This window comes from Gallinula chloropus, assembly GCF_964237585.1.
Source record: "Gallinula chloropus genome assembly, chromosome: 31".
In the NCBI taxonomy this organism is placed as follows: Eukaryota; Metazoa; Chordata; class Aves; order Gruiformes; family Rallidae; genus Gallinula; species Gallinula chloropus.
In genome coordinates, this window is record NC_140116.1 from 252,059 (window position 1) to 264,066 (window position 12,008).

At 53.2% G+C, this 12,008-nt stretch overlaps 1 protein-coding gene across 1 annotated transcript; it reads right to left on the reverse strand.

The window, feature by feature from the left end:
* Window positions 1-3,789: 3,789 nt before the first annotated feature.
* LOC311202694 (keratin, type II cytoskeletal 6A-like) lies at window positions 3,790-9,762 on the reverse strand (the record flags this gene model as incomplete). Its single annotated transcript, XM_084277306.1, has 9 exons — window positions 3,790-4,130; window positions 4,256-4,290; window positions 4,630-4,850; window positions 5,291-5,416; window positions 5,927-6,091; window positions 6,361-6,456; window positions 6,926-6,986; window positions 8,399-8,613; window positions 9,178-9,762. The coding sequence occupies 9 exons, from the start codon at window positions 9,760-9,762 to the stop codon at window positions 3,823-3,825; spliced, it is 1,812 nt and encodes a 603-aa protein (XP_084133432.1). The 3' UTR covers window positions 3,790-3,822.
* Window positions 9,763-12,008: the final 2,246 nt, after the last annotated feature.

Genomic DNA, 12,008 nt, shown 5'->3' on the forward strand with positions numbered 1-12,008 from the left:
ATCTCTTCCTACCAGGCTGAGCAGAGGGGATGAGCAGCAGCGGGTGCAAGTCCCAGTCCAAGGGGCAGGAGATCCATTACACCACTTTGTAAACCTGGGAGTAATGTCTTGGCTGAATTTGGTTCTGGCATCATCAAGGTAATCACTCTCCTTTGAGATTATGAAAGTGAGTTCCAACTCTGTCAGGGCAATAACGGCCCCTTAATAAGAAGTTTAAACCATTTTCTGTGTACCCAGCCAGTGAGCATGTGACACCTCCAACAGGTTCTCATCACCTTGCAGCACTGCTGCTCCTCTCCAGCGTCCACCTTCATCCTTCGTCTGATGATGGATGCCCTGGCTCAGACAAGGATGACATTTCCAGAAGTGCCCTGTGTTTGCTTGCAAAAACACACGTATTTGTAAAACAAGAGTGCATCTTACTTGGGTTGGTTCACCTGTGCTACCTAATCTCAGTTTAATTATCAGTAGAGTCAAGGTTGTAATTTAGGTTAATTGCTTAAATTAAAGCCTTTGGGTTAAACTTGGGCTGCTAACCTAAATTCAAACCCTACTCATTTTGACCATAATTTAGTATTTCATCCCAAGTTAATGAAGTCCTGCTGCTCACCCCAAGCTTTTTCCATGTGGGGACCACATGAGTCTCAGCATCCCCATGCTGCGGGGACCGACCCCTCCGAGAGACCTCCTGAGCAGGAGGTGAGAGTCCCTGAATCTCGTTTCCTGAAGGGATGAATTAGGATGAGCTCTTCAGCTGCTTTCCCAAGGGTGTTGCCCCGTGCCGGGCGCCGCAGTCCTTTGAGCCTGTTCCCAGCAGTATCTGGAGGCCAGTCAGCTATAAGTGCTGATGACTTTGAAGTGTAGGTGTGACCTGCTTTCTCCAGATAATTGTTTTCAGGGCTTGCACAGAGACACTGATGCAGCCAGAGTGTTGGAATAACTTTGCCTTCATTACTGCTGATGCTTTTAGACAGAGCTGGGGGGTGGGGGTGGGGGGGTGTGTGTCACCGTTTCCCCTCCTGACTTGTCGCATCTTGAAAGAGCTTCAGACTTTGGGTGGGTTTAGCTGCTTACCTCAGTTAACTCAGTTCTTCAAAGACCCCCAGAGAAACCTCAATGCCCAAATTGCATTGTGATGCTTTTTGAGCCGACCTGTGGTCCCTGAGCAGGGGTGCTAGGGCTGCAGCCTCCACTGAGCTCCACGCAGAAAGCAGTCTGTCCACACTGAAGGTTATCAGGTACTGAAGCATCTCGCCCTTTCCCATGGCCCCAGGGTCTGTCTTTTCTCCCCACACAGAGAACTGAGCCCTGGAAGTGATGCTGCAGGGAAGTCCCCGTGTTTCGGCTCAGCTCTGCCCGTGGTCCATCCTGCATCCGGCGCTGCTCTGGCTCCATGGCACTTGTGTGGAGGTTAATTTCTCCCTATTAAAACCAGCTGGATCCACAGAGAGCTGCTCCCAGAGCCGGTAAGATAAACAAGGGTTATTCCTGTGTCCTGGGAAGTGTGTACAATCACAGGGCACCAATTTTGTGGGGCCTCAGGTGTATTTACTGTGCTACATTGCTCTGCGTGTGAGCCTAGCTGCTGTCCCACCGGGCTTGGCATTGCCTGGAGCCAGGCTCGCACCTCCACCTGCTCTGGGCAGGGGGATGTTGGTGCCCTGTCATTCAGCGTACACTTCTGCAAAAAAAACCCCAACAAACCAACATCTTTATTTTGGCATTTTCAAATAACCACAAAATACAGATTAACAGCCCCGTTGGGACATCCTGCCTGTTAAAGCTTCATTCTGTTTCCTTAAAGCAGTCTAGGAAACATGGGCAGAGGCTTGAAAACGGATGCAAATTGTCAAAAGGATGAAGCCCAACCCCTTCAAAAACCCTCCTCTGGTGCAAGCATCTGCCCTGACTTCCCCACGCTGTCCCACCCCGTCCCTTCCCACGGGCTTTGGGGATGCTCCTGGGCGAGAGCCCCAGCCCAGCCCTCACTCGGTCAGGGCTCTGAGCCCTTGCAGGGTGGCACCGTGCCTTTCTCCTGCTCTGGGCTCCCACCTGCTGGAGACACCATGCTGGCTTGTCCAGAGCTTGCACACCTCCGCACAGCGTGACGGGTGTCCCGTTGGCGCGGCAGCTCGGAGTGGTTTCCCTGCGGTGAGCATGCCAGCGCTGTGCCCACGAGATGCTTTTGCCTTGTAGATGTGGCTGATGCCCCCCTCCCCCCCCCCCCCCCCCCCCCCCCCCTCTCCTGTCCCTCCCTGGGGTCCTGCCTGGGTGCACACGGAGTTGGATTTGCAGAGGGTGAGGGGTGGGTTGGAGGACACTGACCAGTCTCCTTTTGGGACCAGGGGCTGTAGGCCCTTCTCATCCACTCCCCCCCCTCGTTTCCCTGTCCACTTTCCCTACCAGTTCATGGTCCAGCTCTCCTGCCTTTGTGGCTGGGTTCCCACCTGGCACCGTGATTCCCAGGATCCGTGCCTGGCCTTACACCCTGGCAGGGAGCAAAATCCAGGGGATGCCCAGGGAGCCACGGGAGGGAGCCCGGGAACAGCACGGAGCCTGGCTGAAATTCTCTGTCCAGGCAGCTCTTAGAAACCTCCCGGGGAGGCTGGGTGCTGGGGGCACCTTGGAAGATCTCAGGTTCATTAAAAATGAAGCTTGAGGCCCCAGAACAGGACTTCCAGGGCAGGGAGTGGCCTCTGTTTTAGGTGAGATATTTGTGTGTGTGCTAGTGAAACCCATGCAGGCGCCACGTGGGCAGATATTGGGCTCTGTGTCCACCCCTCTGCCGGTTCTGCCCTCTCAGTTGCTCTCTGGGGTCAAGGCGATGGTTGGTGCTGAGCTGTGCCCCACATGTGAACTCACACATCCCTTTGGGAACCACCTGCCTTTTCCTTTCCTTGTCCCCACCCTTTCCCGCTCCCCCAGCAATGGGCAGAAAGGGAAGTTAAACCACCTCAGTGGGATTCACCCAGCTTTTGGGCCAGCCCTGAGGCAGCTGTTCCTCCCTGTGCCTCAATTCCCCATCCAGTCCACCCCTCGCAGCCCCCACAACCTGTCCTAGAGCCGTGCCAAAGCCTGAGTCCCAGAACTGGGTTGTGTTCCCCTCAAGGAGAGGCTCCTCTCTAATCCGTTGCCTGTGGAGCCAGCGCCTCACGCGCCCGGGGAGAAGAAAAGCCAAACCCAGATTTTAAAAATGACAAATGCTCTTTATTGGGCCATACAGTACAGTAGGCCTGAAGTGGAGAGGATGCAGCCATGAGGACAAGGAGTTAGAAAGGAGCGTGGCAATTGGTGCACACAGAAAGCAGTAACCTTTCCCACGGGGGCCTGAGGAAACAGAAGGGGCTGGAAAACACAGATCTTTAGCTGCAGACAAAATATTTTGAGGTTGTAACACATGGCAGAGGCTTTGAGAGCATTTTTGGAGCTGTTTCTATCACCGAGGACCCCGGGCTGGTTTCACAAGGCGGTCACCCTTGGTTTAGGATGAACACAAAGAATGTGTGTGGCCCCGTCCAGCAAAGTGCTTCTGCTTCACTTCCACTGTGTGTTGCCGGGCGAGAGCAAGGGAAGGATGAGGCCTGTGCTGAAAGAGGCCCACCTCTGGGGTCTGTGGCAGCTCTCCACAGCCCTGTTACAACCTGTGCTTTAGCCAAAGGTGTTCCTGATTCTTGCGGTGGGGTCCTGGTCTCCCCCCGCTGCCCCAGAGGTGGAGGGAGAAGGATGGAGGAGGAGAGGGTCTAGCGCAGCTATTTACACCACTGATTTGGAAGTGCTTGCTTCGGGAGGCAGGAGACACGCCGGGCCCTGTGCTCGCCATCCTTATCTGACGGTCTTTTTGCTGGTGGTGGTCTTGGACACAATCCTCACGCTGCCTCCTGTGCTGGAGCTGATGCCTCGGCTGCTCCCGGAGCTGAAGCTGCTGCTTCCACCGTAGCTGAGCCCCCCGCCGAACCCTCCGCTCCCACCGAAGCCGCCACTCCCGCCTCCGAAGCCGCCACCGCTGCTTATGCTGTAGCTGCCGCCGCCGCCGCCTCCCATGCCGAGACCTCCTCCCATGCCGAGACCTCCTCCCATGCCCAGGCAGCTGCCGCCGCCGTAGCCCATGCCGCTGGAGCTGCTGACCACGGCTGCAGGGAGACACAGCACAACCCAGCTTTGGGGTCCTGCCGCCTGCCCAAGGTGGGGGGCCCTGCGCCGCTGTCCCAGCAGCAAGGGAGGAGCGAGCAGGGGTGGAAGGGGAGGAGATACTTACAGACACTCACGGCTCCCACTCCTTCTCCGGCGAGCCTGTTGGGAAAGGGGGAAGTCAGCAGCATTGCCACAGCAAGGATAAGAAACAGCGTTAGCCCTGGGACCACCTAATTAGGCTTCTGTGGCCTCCAGAGCAGGGACTGTGTTGTGGTGGGAGGTGTCTGCATCATCAGAGAAAGGTGATGTTGCTTATGTTGCTCAGTGCATCAGGTCCCAGGAGTCCATGATTTAAAGTACCCTCCTCTTTGCCCTTGTTTTACACCTTGGTGCTCTTCACCAACTTGGTGCTCCAGCCCGTTGAGGTGGGCTGTCTCTGAGCCCAAGGAGATGGGCCCTGCTCTGAAGATCAGCCCACGTCCCTGTGCATGTCCTCACCTGCTCTCCTCTCCCTCCAGCAGCTTCCTGTAGGTCGCGATCTCGATGTCCAGGGCCAGCTTGACGTTCATGAGCTCCTGGTACTCACGGAGCTGCCGGGCCAGGTCAGCCTTGGCTTTCTGCAGAGCATCTTCCAGCTCGGACAGTTTGGCCTTGGCATCTTTGAGGGCCAGCTCCCCACGCTCCTCAGCCTCAGTGATGGCTGCTTGGAGGTTGGCACACTAAAAGGAAGGGAAGAAGAGAGATGTTTAACTTCAGCTACTCCAAACTGCTGTCCTGAGTATTGGTCTGGTGTGGTAGATGCTGGCCGGTGGCTCCCAGCATGGCACTGAGAACACCTGATGGGCCGTTGGGAGGGTGCCTTAGGGTGGCTCACTGTGGTGCTGCAACCACCATCCTGTCCCCCAGGAAAAGGAGGGACATCTACATCTCTTTGCTTTGCTACATACCTTTGTGGGGTGGCTTAGTACCTCACAACTTGCTTCCCTAGCAAGAAAGTGGCTATTGCAGCACATCCTTGCTGAGGGACCTTGACGGTGGGCAGGGACAGAGGTGGCCATGTCCCCTAACACAGGGGACAAAACCACTGTGCCCAGACACCATCACCTCCTGCCTGCCCTCTACCACGGAGCAGCAGCTCTGCAGCAGCATCCCCTCCTACCTGTTTCTTCACGCTCTCGATCTCGTTCCGCAGCCTCTGGACCATCCGGTTGATCTCCGAGATTTCGATCTTGGTGTTGCGCAGGTCGTCGCCGTGTCGCCCAGCAGAGACCTGGAGCTCCTCGTACTGGTGGGCAGAGGGAGAAGAGCGCTGGTTAGACTGCATGGGGCTTATGGAAGGGTGAAGCAACTTTGGGGGCACAAAGTGAAGGTCTGGATGCAGGTTAAGGGTGGGGGAGGACATTCCTCTGAGAAACATGCCTGTGGGGTAACAGTATTTGATATGCTAAGGGAGCAGATACTGCACCTCTGGGTTGACACCTACTGTTAACGGCCCTGGAAGGGAAAGATGAGTGCTCTTTGTGTCAGGCCAGGCTCCTAGGACTCCTTAGGAGCCCAGGGTCAAGGCATTTAAGCATCTTGTCCCTTGGTTCTACCACATGGAATATAAGGCTGGTCAAGAGTAGTGATCCACAAGTGGACACTGGGGATCTGTGTGCAAAAGCCTATTGCAACATGCACAGAAAATATATGAATCTCTGGCATAATGCTGTGATCCCTCCTTCTCTAGTCCCACCTCCCATCACAGATTCCCACCACGTGAATCCCAGAGATCACTGCCATTCTGGTTACCCACCTTGTTCTGGTACCAAGCCTCCGCCTCCGCCCGGCTCCGATTGGCAATGTCCTCGTACTGGGCTTTAACTTCTGCGATGATGCTGTTGAGGTCCAAGTTACGGTTGTTGTCCATGGACAGGACCACAGAGGTATCAGATACTTGCTGCTGCATCTGGGACAGTTCCTGCAGAAAATGCAAAAACTCGAGTTTATGGTTTGGGATCTGGGGTGGGCACCCTGCAGACAGGCTTGGGAACCTTCTCTGCCAAGCCTGTTTCGTACCTTTTCCCCTGCTCTCTTTCCCTCCTTTTCTATCTCATGCCTGCATTATATTTTTAAAAAGGTGGTGAACACCTTCTCTTTCACTGCCTTACACCCCTGAGTATGGTGGCTGGAGCTCCAGGGCGTGAAGAGCTGTAGAGGATGCTGTGGTGGGGAGAGCCAGCTGCTTACCGCTTCATAGAGAGCTCTCAGGAAGTTGATTTCATCCGCCAGCCCGTCTGCTTTGGCCTGCAGCTCGACCTTGTTCATGTAAGCACCATCCACATCCTACAGAAAAGAAAAACAAAGGCTTCCAGTGAAATCACAAGCCAAAGGGACTTCAGGACTCCAGTGGGACCATCTCTCTGCTTCTAGGTCTGTAATTCTTTAACCTTGTTTTTATGATTAAGGCTTTTTTTCTCCCAGTGTAACACTGGACATTTACTGTGAGCCAGGACCAGGTTCTCATGCGGAAGGCAAAGCTCTGACTTATGGGGATGTTACCTGAACAGAACAACAGGAGTCTGGGTGGCTTGCCACTGCAACCAGAGGAGATGCCTCCAGAAAGCAGGGTAGGTCCGTTGGCATGGAGGATGTTACACCCATTCACAGCCTGAGGGGGACCTGTCCCGTATTTACTCCTGGATGTGCCAACATCATGGCCTCACCCGAGAGTAAGGCTGGAGGACCCCAGCTCCCCTCAGCTTTGCTCGAGCTCTGTGGATGCAGAGTTCATCGTCTGTCCCAGTTTGCTCACCTTCTTGAGGACCACAAACTCATTCTCTGCACCGGTGCGCCGGTTGATCTCATCTTCATATCTGTTAGGAGAAAAGAGTGAGAGGTTTTCAGTGGAACAAAGAGGAAAGGGCACAGAGAAGGGGCTGCTCCCTCCCGAGGCATCAGCTGTGCCTTGGGAATATAGTCCTTACTCCCACCAGTTCTCAGCCCAGAGCCGATGCAGAGCAAACCTGCAAAGACTCCACAGTCTGTGTAGCCCCAGCTAAAATTAATAGATTTTAATTATTATCCTTAAAAGTTCAGTTCAACCATCAGAGCCCGTTTCGGGAGGGATCAGGAGCAGGGATTCCTGCTGACCTTTGTCCAAAGGAAAGTTATGCAAAAGGTTTTCAAAGAAGCTCCAGTGCAATGCCTACAAATGCATAATGGTGTAACAATTTGGTATTTGATATTCTAATAATGTTAATGGCTCTGAATAACCCGCTGCAGCGTTTAATTAAAGAAAGGCTGGGATTCTTCATCCGTGTTTGCGCAAGAGGAGATCATTCCGCCTCAGAGTATGTTTCTGTGGAAGTTTTTATGGCTCTGAGCAATATCCTCTGATCAGATAATCAGGGCAGGACTTAGCTAGAAAGTAGAAAAACATGTAGGCTCTTGAGGCAAAGACCTGGGTTTCACAGGCAGGTTTGTGCCAGTTCTCTACCAATATTGGCAGAGAGATCCCTGCAGATGGGGCTCTGGGCAGACATGCGAAGGGGTGGAGATGAGCCAGTGGAATTAGAAGCAATGTTAGACTTGAAATAAACTGTATTCTCTTTTCCTAGTTCATGTCAGTCTGTCCTGTCATATTTAACTGCCATCTCCCTGTCCGTCCCCCCTCAAAAAGACTTCCTTATCTATTCACAAGCTTAACTGATATAAACATATTTCAGCAGACACCGACTGGCATGTCCTTGAAATGAGTCATCCCACGTCCACTGGACTCCTTATCTCAGGCTGGGGTTAACTGACTCCTGCAAACTGTTCTACCTACAGCCAGGGAGCTGAGCATCTTTGCCGTGCCAGGAGCGGAGCGGGGCCGAGAGCGTGCAACTCGACTGGGCCCCTCTGGGAATGCTGGGATGGGGTTGGAGCTGCTGGTTTATGGCTCAGTTTCATTCCCTTTTTGCATGTCCATTGTACTCCTCAGGGATACATTTTTCAGCCTCCAGGTGTGTTATTTTTGGGAGACTGAAGGGATCAGACCGTAAACCCTGTGACACCGGTGCCACTTCCCACAGGTGCCGATTCTGTGCCAAACACCAATGCAGCTCGTAGGAGACCTGCTATAGCTGGAGGTGACTCTGAGATCAAGCTTTACTTTTGTATGTTCATTTTGCTAACTGGAAGACAAACCCAGTGCGAAACATCCTGAGGTGTGCACCAAGCATCCACCACCTGCCCTGGTTTTCCTGCCTATTAATCACCTCTGCTACAGATCACAATTCCTTACTTGTTCTTGAAGTCTTCCACCATGTCCTGCATGTTCCTCAGCTCAGAGTCCAACCTTCCCCTCTCTCCCATGAGACTGTCTAGCTGCCTCCTGAGGTTGTTGATGTAGGCTTCGAAAAGTGGCTCGAGGGACTTTCTGGTGACGGTGTGGCCTTGCTCTTGCAGGAGGCTCCACTTGGTCTCCAGCACTTTGTTCTGCTGCTCCAGGAAGCGCACCTGAGGAAACAAAACCAGGCACATGCCGAAGCCCATGTGAGCAGCACACCAAAAACCCCACTGTCGTGAAAGGAGAGGTCATTCAACTCAAGAGGGAAAGGTCAGGAGACATTGGGAAGCTGGGGGGGGGAGGGGGGGGAGGTGTGGAATTATTAGGGTGCTCACACAAAAAGTGCCAAAAGCAAGATTTTTTTCAGGAGCGATTAAGCAGGCCAAATGCCTGTATTTGTGCCTTTACATGCTCAGCCCACATTACTGGTTTTAACTGGTGTTACCCCATGGGGTTATGTAGGGCTTTGCCATTTTACAACCGGTATGAGATCCATCCAGCCCCCCCCAGATGTTTTTTACAGGGAGGAGGAGGGGGGTTTAGTTTCCCAGTAAAATAAGAGGCCGAAAAGCTCATCCTTCCCAAGAGGAAACATGAGGCAATTCTTAGTTTCCAACCAAACCCCCGCTGTTTGCTGGCTGGGATCAGTTCAGACAAGCCCCTACGCCCAAAGGCAGCTTCTCTCAGGTGTTCTTTTCCGAGGCGACTGACAATGTTTAAGACCAAACTCTCACCTTGTCAATGAAGGAGGCAAATTTGTTGTTGAGGGTCTTGATCTGCTCCCGCTCCTGTGTTCGCACCTTCTGGATTTCCGGGTCGATGTCCAGCTTGAGGGGTGCCAGGAGGCTCTGGTTGACGGTCACTTCATGGATGCCACCAGGTGGGCAAACAGGGAACCCGGGGCCACCTCGGCCACCAAATCCGGGACCGCCCAGCCCAAATCCACTGCCCAGCCCATAGCCGCCGCCACCACCAGCTCCTCCTAAGCCAAAACCAGCTCCTGCTCCACCACCATAGCCAAGACCAAAGCCAGCTCCTCCACCAAAGCCATATCCACCACCGGCTCCGCTCCGTAGACCTCCGCCGACCGAGCTGTAGGAGATCCTTTTGCTTCCACCTAGGTTATAGAGACTTCTGCTGCCGAAGCCACAGCCAGCTCCGAAGCCTCCTCCACCTCCAGCTCTTCCTCCTCCAACTCTGGAGACAGAGACGGAGCTGAAACTGCTTCTGGTACCACCGCCACCTCCTACGATAGCAGAGCCTGAGCTAAAGCCCCTCATTCCCCCTCCAGTAGATGATCTGAAAGAGATCCGACTCATGGTGGATTGTTCAATTGGAAATGCAAAGAGGGGGTGAAAAAAGACTGGAGAATGAAAGCTGTGCAGCAGGAAAGGAGCAGAGGGCAATGGAGGCAGAAACCCCTGTGATGGGAGAGCTTGGGAGCCTCCTCTTTTATCTGCTTGGAAAACTTGGCACGGGGATTCAGAACTTGACGTGCCTTGCAGCAACTTGCCTTGTCAAACACACCTAGGCTACGGCGAGGCGCTGAAAAATGCATTGTTTGCAGGCAGGGAAGTAACGGAGTGAGGGAGCTTCCCCCATGACCAAAGGCTGCCGCTCTGAGTCATGGAATTAGAATTGAATGGGGCGACTCGCTGAGCTCTGCGCCCCGAGCAGGACGCAACACGATTCTCCCAAGACCCTGGGAGACAGCTCTCCTGGCTGAGTCAAGGGCTCACTCATTTGAGCAAGATTCATTCCGTTGAAGCTCAAGTTGAAGGTCAGGGTTTAGCACATTGCACAGCCAAGAGGCAGCATAAGCAGGGGCTTTCCCAAGGCCACCAGCTCTGGGACTGGACATGCACATCCTGTGGTTGGCTTGGGAAAGCTGAGGCTGAAGGTGCCTTTATTTATTTCTTTCAGAAAAGGGATCTAAATGGGCACAGGCTTGCAGAGATGAGCTGAGGGGAAGTTGTGTTATGGCAGGATTTTCTGGGATCTTACCCAAAAAATTGCTTCCCTCGTTGCAGGGGAAACAGAGAAATTCATTAGCTTTATTTTCAAAGACTGCAAGGAAATCTCTTTTCCAAAAATCACTTCAAATTATGTTAAATAGTGCTACAAGACTTGTAAAATAGTTACTACAAAGATGCTTGAGCTGATTGCTCTTCTTTTGATTCTGGGCTCAGGATTCAGAAGCTCCCTGTGAAGTGGTATTTTTATCACTATTTTCTGCCCCCATCCCGGTATTTAACCAGCAGATTCCACAGCATTCCTGGCTCTCCAAGACAGTCTGTGAAGGAGGATTCTTCTGCTTTTCTTCCAGCTCCCTCCCACACCCCCTTCTCTCTGCCGAGATTATTCAGTTTGAAATTTTTTCCTAAAATAACCTTTTCCCCTTGATCTTGGGCTCTTGGGTGACCCATCGCCCAGGAGTTTCCATCCCTGTAGTAAGGCTGGATCGTGCTTTAGGACGTTGTAAAGGCAGGAGAGCTGGGGGTCTCTTTCTTATGCCCATGAAGAGCTGGATACAGGTTACAAAAGAAAATATCCCCCTAAAAATACATCTGTAGCCTGGATTCTGCTCCAGCTGCATCCTTCTGCTGTGAAGGCATAAGGATGTCGGGCTGCATGTTGGATAAAATAGTGCAAGGCTGAGAGATAAACCCCCTCAGCAGCTCAATCAAAAAGGTTCTCAAAATGGGCTACGTGAGCAGTGAGCACAGGAACTTAATCCAACGTGAGCAGCTTAAGGGTATCATCTGCTGCACCTCGCAGCTTGTTCCTGCTGATGTGCTTCCAACCGCCGCGTTCTCTGTCTGGGAACTTGAAAGAACCTGAGCAGGAGGGTTTTTTTCCTTGTTTGTTTTGTATTGGGTGTTGGTGTGGTGGGGTTTTTTCTCTCCTTGCAATCAGCAGCCGGCAGCGCTCCCAGCTATCATCTCTGAGCGCTCGTGTCCCTGCCCCTTGCCAATCCCTGAGTCACCGGCGGCTTTCGGGCCAGCGATCGGGATGCCGATGCCTGGATGGGCTGAACACAGCATCCTCCTGCTGAAAGGGAGACGCCTGGGCTGTAGCAAGGGGGTGCTCTCGCCCCGGGAGTGGAGACGTGGGAACACCCTGGTTGCTGGAAACGTGGAATTTCTCAGGAGAAGCTGCACCCAGGAGCTCGTTCATCCGGCATCAACTGAACCCCCATGTCACGGGCGATGCGCAGCGGCCGGTACCCTCAGTAATGACGCCAAGGGGGTTACGGCTACACCGGTATCAGAAATAGATAAATTCAGTTACAGGCATGGCAGAGGGATGGAGACTGGCTTTTCCACGCCTGTAGACAGGGGACCAGGCAGGGAACTTTGCCTCCCAACGAGCTATGCAAAGTCACGCCTGGGAACCGGAGCACAAGCTGCAGGAGTTTTAATTAAAGCAAAGACAAGGGGCTGGTGTCAAAGGCACTCATTACCTCCCCAGCTCTTCTAGGAAAGCCTGCTGCTGCAGACAATGGTAATTAAGTAGAGTATTACAAAGTGTTTAGAAGAGTAAAGCAAACAATGGTTTGGGCACT